At 38.7% G+C, this 18,767-nt stretch overlaps 1 protein-coding gene across 15 annotated transcripts in view; it reads right to left on the reverse strand.

Moving 5' to 3' along the window:
* Positions 1-18,767, reverse strand: part of DLG2 (discs large MAGUK scaffold protein 2) — a 1,037,827-nt gene that overhangs the window by 765,921 nt on the left and 253,139 nt on the right. The window contains exon 1 of one of the 15 annotated variants that reach the window (XM_074917859.1): positions 5,043-5,168. The exons of 13 other annotated variants lie outside the window; for them this stretch is intronic. In XM_074917859.1, coding sequence (XP_074773960.1) covers positions 5,043-5,162 — 120 coding nt within the window. In that variant the 5' untranslated portion in view covers positions 5,163-5,168. Of the gene's footprint in view, positions 1-5,042; positions 5,169-18,767 lie in introns of those variants that run through there. One more of the 15 variants, XM_074917907.1, reaches the window with a different exon arrangement.

The following is an 18,767-nucleotide window of genomic DNA, read 5'->3' on the forward strand; positions in this document are numbered from 1 at the left end:
CCATCACACATAATCAGAACTACATAAAGGAGTAAACTCAAATAAAAACGACTACTGAGTCTATTCTTAATTACATTTAAAAAGTGAGAAATTGATCTTCCCTGCTTACTCCTTTTAAAATATCACAGCCATTCGTGTGACTTCTGAACTGTTCCTCACTTAATAGAGAGGTGCTAGAGGATGGTGCATGATAGAACATTGAAAGAAGGAAAATATGCATAGGAAACAAAGGACTATGTCTGGAAGCCTGTGAAAGCTGGGAGTCCAAATCCTTTTAACTTCACCCCCCATTTGCAAAGAATACCATTAGGTTATAGCAGAACATGTTTTGGCAATACAAGTCCAAGTCTGAAAGATTCATAAGCTCTTTTCCTTTGGAAGACCAAAACAGTTCTTGGTACAGGTGGTGAAATCTGTGATATACACAACTTAATTATGCAGCTATATCATAATTATATACTGGGAGAGGGTAAGAGTTACAGCTATGTGTAAAAATGTAGACAGAAGTCAGCAGCTTGGATGGCTTTTGTGACATTTTGGAAATGAAATATTTTGCTATTTGTTACTACTATTCTTCTACCTTTATTGCTTAATCTGCAATTTATATTGCAATTGGTAACTGCTAGGTTACAATAATTATTCATAAATTTGAAATGCAGGTGGGACAAGTGGATGAACAGAGAAAGCTAAAGTGATTAAAGGATGCTGGCTCCCAGCACGCCCCATGGACCCCGGCCATACGCCACAGCAACCCCAACAGGTCCTCTGCATCATCCAGGGAGACCTTGGAGTGGCCTCCCAGTACTTCAAGGGAGACTACAGGAAAGATGGGGAGGGACTCTTGATCAGGGAGTGTAGTGATGAGGGGTAACAGTTTTACACTGAAAGATGGTAGATTTAGATTAGATATAAGGAAGAAATTCTTTTCTGTGAGGGTGGTCAGACACTGGCACAGGTTGCCCAGAGAAGCTGTGGCTGCCCCCTCCCTGGAAGGGTTCCAGGCCAGGTTGGACGGGGCTTTGGGCAACCTGGGCTAGTGGAAGGTGGCCCTGCCCATGGCAGGGGGGTTGGAACTAGATGATCTTTAAGGTCCCTTTCAACCCAAACTGTTCTATGATTCTATGATTCTATGACCTGAGATGCTCAAAAAAGTAGTAATGCATAGGTCAAAATTTCAGCCATAAATATCTTCATGGTTACTGTTTGACACAGACTAGCATAATATTTTAGCTGAAGCACAGGAGATACAAGGGGTCATATGTAGAAAACCATCACTACCATGGTGACCCAAAGTTTGCAGTCAGATCAAAAAAAGGCTCTTAACCCAGTGTTCAGGCAGAAGCTCAGTTCTGTGAGGTGCCAAGTGTACCCATTAACATGAAGCCAGCCTTAAACTCCTGTTGAAGTAACTCTGAACCTCCTGGAAAACCTCTGGGACTTCAAAGGGTATGGATCTGAATTCATAACAAAAAACCCCTGATCTTTACATGAAGCTCTGACGACCCCAAAGCCAGTGCTGACTTCTGCTGAAAATGAGGTGTTTCAAGGTGAGAGAGCCCAGCACTCACATCACGTCCCATTCTAACGTGCAAATGAAAGACATCAGCTGCTACCCAAATTCCCCGAAGCACCAGCTGTGCTTCCAGTAAGACCCTCAAACCGTCAGCCAGAAATAGCAGCCCGGATCCACAGTAAAATCTGTCAGAACTACACATAGAGTTCATCAAGGCAAGGGGAAGGCAAAACTCCTACAAACTTTTAAGAAAAGACCACAGTCCATAAAAGTTTTCCAAGCTTATCTCAGGCTATGGAACCTAAATATTTGCAATGTTTCCCATAGTTTTACAAGAAATATTGCTAATACTGAGGGAATTTAAAATAACGCCTAAGCCAAGAACAGAAAGTTTTTAGTGGCAACCTCTAAAAATCTCTTGCATATAAATACAGAAAGTATTTTCAATACACAGTGGACACAATTAAAACTACAAACATTTGACACTGGCCAGCCCCTTGTCATAGTTAGCCTGTGCTCCCGAGACTTACTCATGCTGAAAATATAACAATATATTTAACTACTGCATATAGTAGGAGTTCACTTTCACAAGGCACTGCTTTTAGATTGGAGCCACGGCTTTTGGGTTTTAATTCCCTGACTTGCGTGCTCATTTATGATATCTTCCACTGAGGTATACATACATGAGAAAGCAAGGAAGAAATCAGTCAAAAATGTAGAATTTTAATAATGCTCTGTCTAGTAAACAGGCAATAGAAAGCAATAGTTATATTTTCTTTGTATTTTTTTAATTCCAGATGAATTTCATTTTTAAAATGTAGGTCCAGAGAAACTCTGACAGAGAAAGATGTTTTCTCATAACTTCTCAGACATCTTTCTGAGTTTTTTAACCACTGGCTTTGTTTCTGCTCAGGCACGAAGAAATAATTATTCACATAGGCAGGTACGTGTACATGGTACTATTCTTTAGTCAGCTGTAAAAATAGGCTTTGATTAAGAATGCATGCGGTAGACCTCTTTTTTTATAAGTCTGCATATGCCAATGAAGTGCATATGGGCAGTTTCAGACAGACTGACAATCAAGAAGTGAGAGTCCTACCTTGAACTTGAAAAATCTGCTTTCTCTAAAGCCATAAACTGCAGCTGCCATCAGAAACAGACCCAATTGCATTTCTTTTTCATGTTCCAGGGCAAGCAAATCTATTTCCTGTTACAGCCTGTACTTATAGTTTAATTCTATCTTATGACTTAAAGACTAAAACATTTGAGAACCACGAAGATTTTTCCACCCATTTAAAAGGGGGAAAATACAAAACACAAACCAGATGTTTTATAATGCATTTCATTTATTTTGGCCACCCATAAAGCTGTGGCTTATGTTAGTGCCAACCAAGTTAAAAGTAACAGAGTTCTGCAGAAACACGATGTAATATATTTTAGAATGATCAGGAATGGGGAGCACCATTCAATAATCTCCTATTTATTAAGTCATTTTCGATGTCAGAAAAAGAACAGGAATTACTGAAGATGCAAGTGGTGCTGCCATACTTGGGCAGTTCCTGGGGGGATTTGCAAAGTCTGTGCAGACTTTTTAATGTTGTTGTAGCCCAAAGAATAGCTTGGAAAGTAAATGGTCAAAGTATACATTGAAAGTGGGTGAGTTTGATGAAATTAGAACGGCTGAAGATAACATCCTCAAACAATATCACATAAATAACAGATACTGTATATCAAACAATTATTGCAGAGACACTTAACAGTTGAAGAAGTTCCAACAAATTAAAACTTATGCAAACAATCATCAGACTTGGACTAGTACAAACCTTTCACTTTTTTTCTGTGTTTATGAATGGAAATAAAGACATTTCAAAAGTTAAACCCATGAGACTCCTAACAGTTGCTGTGGTACTTACTGATAAGGTATCTCATGGAAATTACAGTTAAAATAGTCATATTGAAATTTCCCCTGTACCTATTCTTATTTAGACTGAGAAATATTTCTCAACAACAGACCCACTTTAACAGAACATCTTCAGCACAGAACTGCAGGCTGGGGGACAAAATAAGCAATAGGGAATGGTTGGTCTCAAAACATTTCTTTATTGACAATTCACGGCATAGAACACAGGGCATATAATGTAGATATAATTTACTAACCTGCCAAAAACATTATAGGGAAAGCATAATGAAAGGACAGTGGATGTATTTTAGGAAGACAGAACAGCATTAAAAGTTTTAACTTGTATTTTTTGGCTTGTTATCCACATATTCAAGAAAATATATTTTTCACCTTCTTCCTCAGAAGTGGCATAGAAAGTGAATTGAAAAAGTTAATTAGAAAGTAATAAAATGTAAAAGCTTAGGAATTCAGTAGAGCAATCAGCAGTACAGACTTTGACCACATACACAGGAGCAGACTCTTAGAATGTAAGCTTTTAATGCAAAATACTTTTTTAATCAAATGGCCAAAAATATTTTGACCTAATAAATATGAAGTTCATTATTATCATCAAATCAAGTTCAAATACAGAAAACTCAGTTTAATTCAGAGGCATGCTTAAAGCAGTTAGAAAGCAGAATATCCTTTACAATTACTTCTCCAGGTAAAACTATTCTATGATTATCCAGCATTTGACAGTGCTTTCCTTCCCAGACAGACACACTCATGTGAACTTGAAAAAGCCAGAATGCCAGAAGTACCTCCCCAATATGTTGACTAAGGACTGTAATTCATTTAAATTATGCAACTGGATTCCCACAGCTGGCCCACAGCTTGGCTTAGAGCTCAGTTCAATGCCAATGATCCTGTCTGCTAATATTGTCCTACTTGCAGAGAAGGTAATATATCCAGCAACTTACACTGAAGTTCTGACTCTAATTAACATCGCAAGCAAATGTTGACATGAGTGACAAACACTGGTTAATAGTTACTGTGAGACCAGTGCTGCCAGCTGGCATTTTTCTGTAGCATTTTGCAGTAATAATCCCTTGTTTGTTTTTGTTTGTTTTTTTTTTTTTCCTCAGGACATTGCTTATAATTTGTTTGTATGTATTTTATTTCAAGTTAGAAACAAATCAGCACAAAAAAACAACCCAGGTAACAGCAGCAAGACCCCCGATTTTCAGACAAGTCATCAAGGCAAGAAAGCATGCAAGCAGCATCACTTGGAGGATGCATGGGGGACTAGAGTATAGGAATTCTTATTCTATATAAAGCTATGTAGCCTTGCACAAACAGCCTTTGGCATCTTGTTTCTGGCCTACCTGGACAGTAGCAAAACATGTTTATCAGACCATACAAGCCCAGAACCTGAACTGCGAGCAGTTAAAAACTGAAGGTCGCTAAGCTGCAAAATTAAAACATGCTTTAGCTACACAGACAACGATAAAACAAAGCCTCCACAACCACCTGTAATAATATGCCTGTTCAGCTAGCAATTCCAAAGTACTCAGCAACACAAGGTAGACATTTTCTGCAGCTGGTTTTACATGTACATTCCTGCCAAATTGTTGTCTCGTCTCCTCTTACCTTCACATTAGTCCGGAGTGCACAGTAACATGCAAAAAACATTGCAGTAAACAAGGAGCATATGGACCAGTATTCAGCGTCTCTGCTCTGCACAAACGGTACACACACGATCCCGAGCATGTGCTACTAAGGAGCATCCGTTCCCTCTGTCAGTTTGAAAATGCATTGATCTCTGTTTTTCTGACTACAAAAAGACATGTCTTGAAGGCACTGAGTGAAAGCTACATATCTCTTCATCGACTATATATAGAAATATGCCCAGTAATTTCAATTAGCAGAGAATTCAGCATCTGAAACTTGGACCTCAGTTGCTTTTCCTTCCAGCATTTTAAATTCAGGGGGAAAAAGGAGGGGGAACTCACCCAGAGGGGAAAGGTGAGGAATTAAAATGTAAGCAGCAAGTTACTTCTATTTCCCCCTGGCTTTGATGGTTTTCTTTTCAATATTTTACAAACGTTATACAAGGAAAAATGAAGAAAGGTTTCTCTTCCAATTCTCAAATTTACTGTAGATTCTGCACTGTTTCTGTCTGCTCTTGTTAAAGATGCAGCATCCCTTTTAACAAAGACAACGTCATCAATCATGACAGATTCAACATGTTCTACTTACAAATACAGTCTCTGATTAAGGACAATGGCTGGCTGGCTTATTAACGTTTCCCCAAATGCAAGTTCAGTCCCCTGTGCTAATCTATTTTTAAATAAAAAGTCCCACCTACTCCTTCACTCTCATTTAATAAAAATGCAGCGGACCAGTTCTAAAGATCCTGAATTGTATTGTGCTCCTAGCTCAGACACTGGACATCATTTTCAAACTGTTTTCTTGCTTGCTGGGATGAAAAACATAGAGAAAAATTAAAATGAAAGCAGAAAAATCCTGGAGAAGGCTGTGCTCTCACATTTGTAACTACATATTCTGAATTCAAAATGCTCAAATATCTTCCAGAAGGAAGGAACTCAGAACCTAGCCAGAAGGCAAAGCTTTAATTCACAAGCACAAAAATAAGATCAAACCACTTCTTGTACTCCTGTCAACCACTGGGATGCTACAAATTAACTGATTGTTTACTAGACTGCAGGGACACAAAGTCAAAGACTCAACTCTTTGTTTACAGCACCGGGAACCACCGATATTCCTACTGAATTATGAACCAGTCTTCAGGAATAAAACCAGAAAAGAGCCTTTTCTCTCTTTTTTTTTTTTTTTTTTTTTTTTTCACTGCAGCAGATATTGTGGGAGGCAAAGAGTGGAAAAGGCTTTACTACCTCCTTCTCTATCAGCACAGAGCAATTTGTGTAGGATAAGCATAACTTAATAGAAATATCTGCAGTGACTTTTAGGATTCCTTTAAATAATGCTTTACATAAACCCCCTTCGAAATCTGCAGAAATACTGAAGTCCTACCACAGTGGGTATCTCTGTGGGCAATGAGGTGAAGAAGCTTAAACAGAAGGACGTGCATTTAAAGAAAAAAGGGGGGAGGGGAAAAGACGGCAGGGTTTTTTCCAACATCTTCCTAAAGACAAGCTCTCAGAAACTGTCGTCAACTCCAAGTGAACAGCTATTTTTAGCCTGTCATTGTTTGTGCCTTTTTTTAGGAATGAAAAAGGCAGTCGTGTTTAAAGCTAGATATTGCTCTACAATGTATCCTAAGACAGCTACTTAATTCGATCCCCAGCTCCATCTGTCATACAAATTAAGCAATTAGAAATCACAACCTTCTTTGGCACAAGCAATGACTTCCAGAACAGGAGAGATGAACCGTGTTCTTAAATTTAATTCTGTAGTTTTTATTAGTAATGAAACAGGGGTCTAGACACCATAGTTCATAAAGCTGGAATATCCCAAAGTTATGATAGTTCAGACTTTGGCTGCAGCAATATCCATCAGTACGCTAAAACATAGTGACGTGTTGCTCAGCAAAAGCATGGGAGAATTAATTGATGTATTTTTCTGACACTCTTCAAGTGAATAGAAAGGGAAAGGAATCATGGTTTATTTTGCAGTACAGTACATTAACAATTAAATTAAGCATCTTAGTCATTGAAAAAATATCACAGATCTTGGGGAATTCTGATCCACTGGAGAAATGCAATTCAAAAAGCAAAGATGAATAGATGCACAGTCCGAAACAGCAAGGCAAGGCTCAGGCAAGCATGTAGCTGCATATGAAAATCAAATTCAAACCTCCTTTCTGTCAAAGGAATTACACAAGGTTTCAGTCAGCAAAGTCTCTGAAACAACTTTCTTCTTCATGATCCTAAAAAGTTAATGGCTTTGGGTTTAGGGAAACAACCCAACATGGGGAAACAGGAATCTCACAAAAGGAAAGCAGGGCTGCATCACTATACTATTCCCAAGCTATAAGCTGTATAAAAAACTTAAGACTCATTTAAGAAAACAAGAAGTAATGCAGTCCCAAAGTCTTCACTCAGAAAAATCTCCCATGACTCCTGAGTGTCTAGGAGGAAAAGTTATCTAGGAAATTACAGACCCTGACCCTCATAACACTGTAAGAGTGAAAAGGGAAGATTCCCATCCATGTGGCAGAAGCCTCCTTTAATAACTGTGGGGCGTTTGAGAATTTGCTGGAGAATTGAAACCTCTGTACCAGCCAACAAGGTATTGCTTGATAGCAGACCAGCCTAACACATTTAGCAGGGGCTACTTCAGGTAATCTACACAGGCAGATCCCTGCAGGGCTTGTTCACCTCTGCCAAAACATTTCTTACTGCAGCAGTCTAATTGTTAAAGGTGGCATTCTCAGCAAGGACACACAGTATTTTATTATGACTAACAGCTAATCAAAAGCATCACATATTGGTGATATTTACTGTCGTTGACATAGAGTTGATAACAATGAGTGAGGAAAAAACCTTGCCCAAGTCTGCCAGACATGCCAAAAATAGCAGAATATTTCAAGTGTTCAGGGACTCTAAACAGGAGACCACGGGGAAGAATCCCGCAGATGAAAGAAGTTACTCCATTTAGAAAAAAAAAACAAGGTTAAGTATAAAAACAGTAGAGAGACAGTAATCCAAAAGAGCCGCATTACAGACGCTCTTTAAAAAAACACACAACTTGTGACTTGAATATTCTTAGATGACAGAAACCACTGAAGCCACTATCTTGAGATGTGAAATTTCATCTTTTCTTTATCCTCCTGTGCTTCAGAAGAGCAAAAGGGAGCACATGGAAGGAAACCCTGGTTGCCTGCAGAGGTTCAAAGAGAGAAAAGGCAATGTGCTGCCCTGGAAGACCTTGATCTCAGGAGGCCCTGAGGGCAGTCTGTTTCAGAGGAGTGAGGGGAGGACAGCCCTTTGCAGCATCTGTCACTGCCCAGAAAAACAACGGGAGCTAGTAGTAGTAGTAATAGTAACAGTAGTAGTAGGAATGCCCTACTGCCATTGTATGCCATAGCTGTGGTCAAGGACCCTCACGATGCGATGGCACTATACGAGCATAAAGCAGACAGTACTAGGTAAACCTTGTAGGGAGCAATGAAACCATACTGGAGAGTAGTATTTTAATCCTCAGCAGCCTAACCATTTTCAAGTTCTGTTTTTTCGTTGTTGGGTTTTGGTTTTGTTTGTTGTTGTTTGGGTTTTTTTCCAGGCACTATGAAAAGGGTGGTACTTTAAAGGAGAGAAACAATAAAAGCAATAGACTAAAAATGCAGTAAAGAAAGCAACACACTTGTTTGTTCTACAAGAGTGCAGTGTGCCCCACTTAAGCACCACATTTGTGGGTAAATATTACAAATTGCTTCTAAAAGGCTTGCTGCAATAAGACAGATTTTGTGATCACCCTCTGATGATCTCAAGGAAAGTAGAGATTATATAAAAAGAACAGAAAATAAAGGGGGAAAGGACTGAAGAAGAGGGTGAGTGGACAGAGTCTGGACTCAGACTTCCTCTGAGTGGACAGAGGGAGAAATGACACGCCTGTCCTCCAAAAGAGGGGAGAGCGGGTGTCTGCAGGGAGCTGGACACAATGGTGGAGGCTTGCAAAGCCATCTGTAGGATCTGGCCATGCAACTCTTATCGGCATCATCACTGATAATCCGCGCCACTGACTTTCAGCAGCCAGGGGGGCAATTCTCCCTCTTTCTGTAGTGATGCTGGAGGTACTGTCTTGTGCAGTCATGGCACCATGGCTACAGTCATGCTCCATCACACCCTGTCTTTGCACACTGCAGTGATACAATTATACAGCACCCTAGTCCCACATTGCTTAAACACCTCTGATTTCAGCACATGAGCTTTAAACCGGAATGATTTTACTTCTTTCCTCATTTCTGAGAATTTAAATTGTCATTAAAATGTTATTTTCCATAGCTACAGGAAGATCATTACACAAAATACCCATGCTGGGGGTGGGTTATTACAGACAGCACTGATACGGACTGCAGGGCTTGGGTGCTGTGGGGTCTACAGTTTCTAGATGGAAAACATTGGCTACTGAGGAGTGGATTGAGTCTATGGGGTATCTGGAAACAACTGCAGAAAGAATGTGGAACAAAAGCCACAAACGGCAAGAGTGCTTGCTTAAGCTTTCCACTGTAGCAAAGCCTAGTAAAACATGACACACATAGGAACTAAGTCAGCAGCTTGAGCTCAGCAAATCTTGAAACTTCCAGAAAGACAAAGGCTGAATAGATTATTTACAAACTCTCATCTCCAGTATTGTAAACATCTCTCTGACACCCAGGCATTGTGATGCAAAAGTTGCTGTGAGAAATATTCTTCCTCACTTCCAGGCCATTAAACAGCAAAGACCTTCCCCTGGGCTGATTTAATTTAAGCCACAGGTTTTCCTGAAAACTTTCAGTTTGCTTTTTCCTGCGCAATCTTGTTAATCCAACTGTCTGATTTTTGAGCATTTAATACTTTTCCTCCTAATGTCCCAGCTCTCTGCTTTCTGTCCTCTGTGGTTGCGTTGAGGAAGGTTTTGATCATATATATGAGACAAACACATAATTTAATTAGAAATCATTCCTTCTCAATATTAAATGTATACATATTTTATGAACCAAGACACTGTAGCCAGTATTTCAAAACAGCCATAAAACCATTGATAATAAGCAAATTTAAAGAAACTATATGGCCAAATAATAAATAAAAATAAGTGAACAATGGCCTGATCCTGTGAGTCTTCTCTATGACTCAGGAAAGGCTTCCTCATTGCTCCCCATGACCCTAAAACAGAATACTGCAAAACAAGGAACAGGGCCCAGAAAGAAGGAACTGGGTTAAGCTTCACAAAGCATCTCAAGTTACTCAAAGCCCCATTTTTCCTCTGTTGTACCTGTAACCTGTGGACCAAGTTTATTTTGTATCTCATCTTACCCAGCTGATTGAGAAGACATGACTGTTAGAGCCTTCATTGAGAGATGCAGGCTGTGAAGAGTTTTTCAGTTCTGAAGATCCCCAGTCAGATTTCCCGAATTTCACTCAAATTGATGACTAACTTGTCTCCACAACGTGCATTGCATTTTGCGACTATGAGAGGTCAGCTGCCCTTCTTCTTGACCTGCATTCTCATGATAACACCTTCCATCCACAAGCATATTAAAGGCCGTGGCAACCTGGAATCCGAGCAGATTATCTAGTCTGTTTTGCTGAGGGAAGATTAACCATACATAGACTATTCCTGGCAAACATTTGTCTAACCTGTCTCTCAAATCTCTCATGAAGGGAATACCATCTTTGCTTGAGATGGATCCCTTATTCTGATTATGGGAATGCTTCTGTGAAGGTTGAGAAGATTATCAGCAGGAAGGTACCACCTTTTATCCAGAGGAGATTAATTCAGTAAAATTGCTCTTTTTGCAGTTTTTTAAATTTTCCACTTCTGGGAGGTCATAATGATGGATAAATTAGCAGGAAAGACAACAAGCCCGAAACTCTATAGTTCTGAAGAGCTGGATGAGCAGATATATGCTGAACTTTGCCATCTGTGTATGGGGCTTTTTATACTTTCACCTTTGTAGGGTAAAACTGCCAACTTGATAGCAGTGTGTGTACATGGACATATTGCCATTTATTCCGCACTGTTTGTATGTACACGGACACAGGAACATGCTTGTATGCAACATGCATATTTGTGAGACAGAATACCAAGAGCAAAACAAGAAAGGGAGTATCTTCACGGTTGTTGCCTACAGAAGCTAATATATAGGGTGGTTGGAGCTTTCTGATATACACTGTTATTCAGCCCAGATAGATGCAGAGCTCAGCTCAAGGTAATGAAACCATTAGAAGCCTATGCTTGTTCTCCTCAAAAATTATTTACCATGATTGTTTGTAAAACTTGGGGAAAATGTCTATCTTTTCATGATTTGCCATCACTCCCCAATTATGAATTAACATTTTACTTTTGTAATTTATGAACTATAATATATGAACTAAGCTAATTCATTTAAGCATAAAATCCACATTTCCATGGTAACAGCATGAATGAAGAAGGAATGAACTTCCAAAGTTCAACTGCATTTATTACAGTACTTAAAAATAAACCTCCAGCAATTTTCATCCAGGAACTTACTGTAGTCTTTTTGTATGAAAAATAGTTAAAAAAATTAAAGCTCTTACTGTAAATTTGTATAAGAACAACTTGATTTTTTATTGTACTTGATAAAGACCTCGAAGTGTCAAAACACCTAGGATTTAATTTTTTTGTGCCGTGATTTTAGTTGAGGAAACTATTTAAAGGGAACCTACTGTTGGATTGAGAAATTTGATATAAAATTATGTAACAGTGCAAGTTACCTATGCTTTCAGGAAAACACAGTTTTAGGCTTTTTTTTTTATGTAGTCAGTATTTTCATTAAACAAAGTGTTAGGTTTTATAATAGACTACTATGATGGATATTCATTAGCCATGCTCTAACTATTTCTCTTCATTCAACTGATTACAGTTATTAGCTTAATATGTTAACAAACCTCAGCTAGAAATACGATCCATGAGATAAATACCTTGTTTTGAAAATATAATTCAATTTATCCAGTTCTTGAAAAGTTATTTCAAACATGCATAGCTTGAAAACAAAGGATAATTAACAAGTGAAACCATTTGCAAGGAAATCAGCATATTTTCAATGTTTTAATGATTTCAAATCAAGAGTCAAGATCTTTCTAGAACCCTTATGTGTCAAAACCAAATTACTGGGCTCAGTAAAGAATAAGCAGGTAATCTAATTATTCTAATAATGTAATAAATCTAATAATCTATTTTCTTTTTAAAAAAAGAATATTCAAAATAAGTATATTACAAAAATGAAGAAGGAAAAAAAAAAAAAAACAACCTCTGAGTAGAAAGAATTATCTTTGAAATACAGCCAAATAAACCAAAATAATGTACCTCTATGGTTGTAAATATATGACTCCCTTGTAATCAGAGCTTTTACAAATACAGTTTACCATTTATCTATGGAATCTAATGAAAGTGTGCTTAAATCAGGCATCCATATTACTTATGTAAAACTATACACTTAATGCTACAAAATCCTTGCAAGCACCTACTGGGAAAGTTGGTGATGCATATCGTATCTGTATTTCCTCTGGGACCTGTGATTCCCAACATTTGAAGACACCTGGCCAACCTAGATATTTTTCCTCTAGTACCATACAAATCGTAAAAATACCCCCCAGACTAAGACTTTAAAAACTAACAGGAATAATAAAGTCAGCAAAAAACTCCCATGACTGATTGAGATTTTTCCTGTAAAGTTTTTCCAAATATTTCATTCCTTACTTCAGCTCCTCTTTTAGCCATCAAGTCAAAATATTTCCAGCTATATTTCAGCTGTATTATTTTCAGCTGTACATACACAACTCAAAGGGAACTGATGAGATGCATGCCATGGTCCTGAGAGAACTGGCAGATGTAGTTGATAAGCCGATTTGATTTTAGGTGAGAATAGCCAACAAACCAGACTGTCAGCTAACCTTGTTGTTGAAATTGGTGCCTTGCAACATTCCTGTGCCACATCCAAAGCCTCCTGCTCCACCAACCGAGCCAACTTCACCTCATTCCTCCAGCCTTATAGACTGTCATGACAGATGGAACCCGAAGTTATGGACTAAATGAACTCAGCAGACATTATGGTAGGATGGCCCATAGACTAAGGGAATGATATCTGTGAGACCTGGGAACAAGGGGTGCTGATTCCCTAGGATGTACTTGGAACCTGAGCATGATGTCAGTGGTATGGAATAAGGGGTGGAGACTGTCCTGGTTTCAACCAAGATGGAGTTAATTTTCATTGGAGTATTTCATACCATGTGATGTCATGCCCAGGGATATAGGTGGGCGGGCTCTCTCGGGCGGGCTGTCGTTCGGGCTCGGGTTCACACCATTTGCTCATTGGGCCGTGTTGTTGCTTGGGGGGGGGGGGGAGGGCAGGGGGCAGTTGCCACGCTTGGTAAGCCACTTCTGCATTTTACCCGTTTCTCTTTGGACTCACTACTGTTTCTGTTCTTCTCTTGTTATATTTACTAAATTATTTCTTTTTATTCAACCCATGAATTCTCTTCTTTTTGTCCTATTTCACCGGGGAGGGAGGAGGTGAATGGCTGGCCACGTGGTGTCTGGATGCCAGTTGAGTTCAAACCTCAATAATGGATTGAGAGAAGTCCTGCAGAGAAGGATTTGGTGGACTAAAAATTGGACACGAGCCAGAAATGTGCACTTGCAGACCAGAGAGCCTATTGTATCCTGGGCTGCATAAAAAGAAGCGTGTCTAGGAGGTCGAGGGAGGTGATTCTTCCCCTCTACCCCGCTCTCATGAGACCTCACCTGGAGTACTGAGTTCAGCTCTTGGGCCCTCAGCACAGGAAAGACATGGACCTGTTGGAGTGAGTCCAGGGGAGGGCCACAAAAATGGTCAGAGGGATGGAGCACCTCTCTATGAAGAAAAGCTGAGAGAGTTGGGGTTCTTCAGCCTGGAGAAGGCTCCAGGAAGATCTTAGAGTGGCCTTCCAGTACTTAAAGGGGGCTACAGGACAGATGGGGAGGCACTCTTTATCAGGGGGTGTAGTGATAGGATGAGGGATAATGGCTTTAAACTGAAAGAGGGTAGGTTTTGAGCGGACATAAGGAAGAAATTTTTCACTGTGAGGGTGGTAAGACACTGGAACAGGTTTCCCAGAGAAGTTGTGGATGCCCCATCACTGGACGTGTTCACAGCCAGGTTGGACAGGGCTTGGAGCAACCTCATCTAGTGGAAAATATCCATATCCACAGCTTGGACTAGATGATCTTTAAAGGTCTTTTCCAACCCATATCATTCTATGATTGCCCTTCCACTAGTAGCTCTAGAGCTGTTCCTTATTTTTTAAATACAATTACAGAAGATTCTCAGGGTGTATGTCTTTCTAGGGAAGGAACAAGCACTTTTACCTATGTCTTTCAGTTATCCTTTCTGTATGTCACCTTGCAACCTCACCGATGCCTGTCAGTTGTATTGTACTCTTGAAGTGGGGCATCCAAGAACACAAGTGGCTTGAGAAAAAGGTTTAATCCTTCAGGACCTTCTGTCAGTTACAAACTGATATGACTCTGCTGTTGCTGATGTCTTACAGCAGGTGCGATGCAATTTTCCTCATCTCCCCTAGGCACTCAGAATGAGTTTTAAAACTTAGGCACCACTAAAAATAGGGAAATGTATACCTACATATATATGCATACAAATATACATATGTGTACATACGTATATAGCAATCAACTTTTTGGAACCATTAAGAGGTTAATTTCCATATAAATATTACCATGATGAGAAGAGCACTGCTCTCACTTGTTCCTTCTCCCCCTTTGTGCTACATCCCTCTATGCCTCCTACACAACAATTGAAATATTATTTCTAAATTGCTAGATAAGGTGAATGATAACTTCTTTCAATCAGGATTCCTAAAGCAAAACTACTCTTGAGCAGCAAGTGGAAAAATCTACATCTTCTAAATCATGCCCAGCTAATCAGATAACACAGTTTTGAATTCACTGTTGCTTTTGAGAATTTCACCTGGTGTTCCTAAAAACTGCTGTTGAGAAGGTCTATCTCAGCAGTTAGATCTCGTCTCTTTAGGATCTGTAATTAATGAGATCATGGAAAAAAAAACTTTTTACATTTTCCACTGTGTAGTGATACCCAACATGTACTGACTGAACCACACCACTATTGTCACTGTTTTGTTGTTCTAGGTTCAAGGAAATACTAAAATATTGTGGACAAATCATGATTAATTCTTTCTGGACAACAGACTCCTTTCAGGGGCATAAGCTGTGGAGAATTTGTCACACAAAGTTAAAATTTGAAAATGTCCTCAAGACCTTTCTCAATTTAACCCATTGAGATGTTTTGTTTCCGCAAAGAAAATATGTTGACCGTATGAAAAATAAAATACAGAATATTAACATGTAATACTCGTTTAATATTGTAAAGCAAATGTAAATGACACCACCGAAATAGAGGATTTCATTATTATTAAAATTAATGTGGCCAAAATAGTTCACTTCAACTTTGTGCCACTGAAAATTTTGTCTCAACCCACAAAATGTTTTCAACAAGTTACGTCTGAATAGAAAGTTTTTTACACTGGCAGTATCTAAGCAATTCTATTATTTCCTGGCACCTAAAGAACATTTTTGCACTGATATTATTTAACCTGTTCTAATATTTCCAAGGAGTTAGAGGTTTCCTTTTAAAATACCATGCCTTGCATATTTCTTCCACAGATGTCCTCTTCTCACTTCAATATTCCCTTGATTCACATGCAGTGAAGATCAGATAAATTCAGAGAATGCCTTCGGTTGAAATATCTTATAAATGCAAATTACTGCTATAAGCTGATGATATTTCACAAGCTAACTGACTTTAGCACTGCTTTCTCTGTAACTGTTTATAGAAGCTAAAAATCTCTGGCAATATTTCTGGCTATAGGGCTGTCTATAAACATTTTGTTATTATTTCTATATGCAAAATTATTCTCAGTGTAGTACACAGGGTCAATATCTCGTTTGCATGGAGGAGAAGACTGAATGAGACATGCATGCTGACAGCAGAATATCAATTGACTAGAGCTGCATTATCTGAGAGGAAATGTTTCTGTTCCCTTAATACTTTATTTAAATAGTTTTAGAAATAGCACTCCCCTTGACCCCAGGAAGTTATAACATGCCCCATTTCACACATTAACCAAAAATAACATCAGATCTCTTAGGAAAACAAAGCCAGAGTCTACTGTCAATCATAGTACAAGTAATCTTTTAATTCCAGCAGGGTCATAAAGATCTACAGTCCTATAGAATATGAGAATCTGACCCAAGGATAAATAAAATCAGAATAAAATACGATATACTCTGTGTGAAAATCTACCTCTACTAAAGCCAATACTAAAAAAAAAAAAAAAAAAAAGGTCTTATTATTTTTGAAGAATTTTACTGTTGCTTTTTAATGGATAAAATAAATGTTAATGCACATGCCACAATAGTGAGTGTGTATGTAAACCTCAGTTATAAAGAGTTGGTGCTCCCCGGTATTCTTTTGGCAGATTATCAGCTCTATTTTAGCTATTCTACAGAAGCAGAATAATACGGTCTGAGAGTATTTTCTCCTATCCCCTGCTCATCACCACATTCAAAGTGGACTCCACATACTGAAATATGATTTAAGAGGTGTTTGTGAATATTTGTCTAGTCACAATGACCGAGACATTAGATACAGTGTAAGGGCATCATGCAATTATCAGATAGTATTCTGAACACAAGAATACTGTAATTTCATATACATTCATAGTTCTTGGGTACCTTTAACGCAAGTGTGGTTTTCTTGATTTGGTTCCTACATGGAGTTTACTCCCATAAACACTGCAAAAATGATGGAAAATACATAAACTAGTAGTGATTACTCAGAAAGTCAGGGAGTTTGGACCTGGTCTAGATGATAGGTATGGGTCTCCAGTGGAAGTACATTTGAAGGGCAAGTGGGCAGGAGATATTCCAGCTTGTATTTCAAAATCAAGGATGGACCACTAAGAGTTGGTTGTTAGTGACTCAGCAAGACAAGTCAAACTGAACTATAAAAAGATTTTCAGAAGGGCGGAGGATAGGAAGATAAGTTGTGAGAGGTGACTCTAGAACGTAGAAGAGTTAGTTTGGTTAGTCTTTTGTGAGGTGGAGAGATGCAATACAGCTGTTGATTTTTTAAAAATCTGAGTCTGAAGAGGGAGAAATAAGTGAAATAAATAATTAAAATAAACAAACATACACCACGGGAAGGGCTTTTATCCATCCTCCACCAAACCAACACAGGAATGTAGTTCATCTCCCCACCTTTGATGACTCTTGGTCCTTCACAAAACCTGTGATGTAATAAGGTAATGAGAATTAAATGTAATGGTTGACAGAGAGTGTGTTTACGTGCATGCATAAGTTTATCCTTTGCAGTGATAAGAATAGATCCCTCTAAATACTCATTCAAAAATCTGCTTATTAATGGATGCTGCTGCTGTATACAATGCTCCTGAGAAACAAGCCAAACCACAAAATACACTAAATGGGCAGATGATTGCTGCCTGCTGATTTCAGTGGAGTTCTGGCCAGGAAGTCAGGCTAGATGATAACCCAGGCCTTCTGGCCCCAAACCAGATGTATCTCTGCTAATCCACACACACAGAGAAAAAAAGCACAAGACTGGAACAATCTAGAAAAGCTTGCAACTCCCCAGTTGTTACTGTCTGTAATAGAAAGCTGTCATTTTATACTTTTGGTTTGCATTGTTCCCTGCTTCTTGCCCTATGTTTTCTATAAATAGTGGCATTTCATGCCAATTTATGAGATGGATTTTTGTAAGAGATGCAGAAATTCCAAAGCTATAACTGAAGCTGTTAAAACTCAAAATTAAGCTATGCAATTCTCAGAAATGTTGGCCACCTGCTATAATTAAAACTTTTCAACATTTCTCAGTACTTCTGATACATTAGTTTTCTCTGTCATTTGACAGCCCTCTGCACTGAAATAGCTTGTTGAATATTTTAGAATCAGCATTACAGTATCACCACTTCAGTGAAAGAATTATAATTAATTTTTCACAACTGCATAATTTCAGGGCATTGTGAAATACAAGTTCAGTGGGTTTCTTTAAGCAGCAGTGTCCCGGTGTCATATTGAACAGTTGTGTCTATGGCAACATGCTTCTATTATCATAGATCTCATATATCAACCATCATCTCTGAAATTTTTTTAACTAATTAACACAGAATTCAATGCTAATTGTTAAAATCTGAATGAAAATTGAAGTTCATGCATAAAGCACCCTCTGCCTACATATTGCCCTACACAGTTTGAACAGGTAAAAACTTTTCTGCATGACTTGAACTGGGAAACACTTGAGACCAAAACAGATCACAATTTACTTTGTTTCTGCTACTACAAGAACGATCCGTATATGCATTATTTCATTACTGCATAGCAAGTAGCGTAAGTCAGAATGTTATTTCTCTATACTAGAAAACAAAATGGTATCGGTCAGAGCCGGGACTGAGAGCCAGTGCTCTCAGGATCTCTCAGCTTACCAGGTATGGTAAAAAGGTCTATCCCTCAGTTTACTCATCTGCAAACTGGCACTTATGGTATCATTCCCAATAATCACTCTCAAAATGTCAGTGGTCTTATTACAACTCCCAGTCCTTGCTGCTCTGCAACTGCATTACAATGCATCTTCCCTTT

The sequence above is a fragment of the Athene noctua genome, chromosome 1 (assembly GCF_965140245.1).
Source record: "Athene noctua chromosome 1, bAthNoc1.hap1.1, whole genome shotgun sequence".
Taxonomy (NCBI): Eukaryota; Metazoa; Chordata; class Aves; order Strigiformes; family Strigidae; genus Athene; species Athene noctua.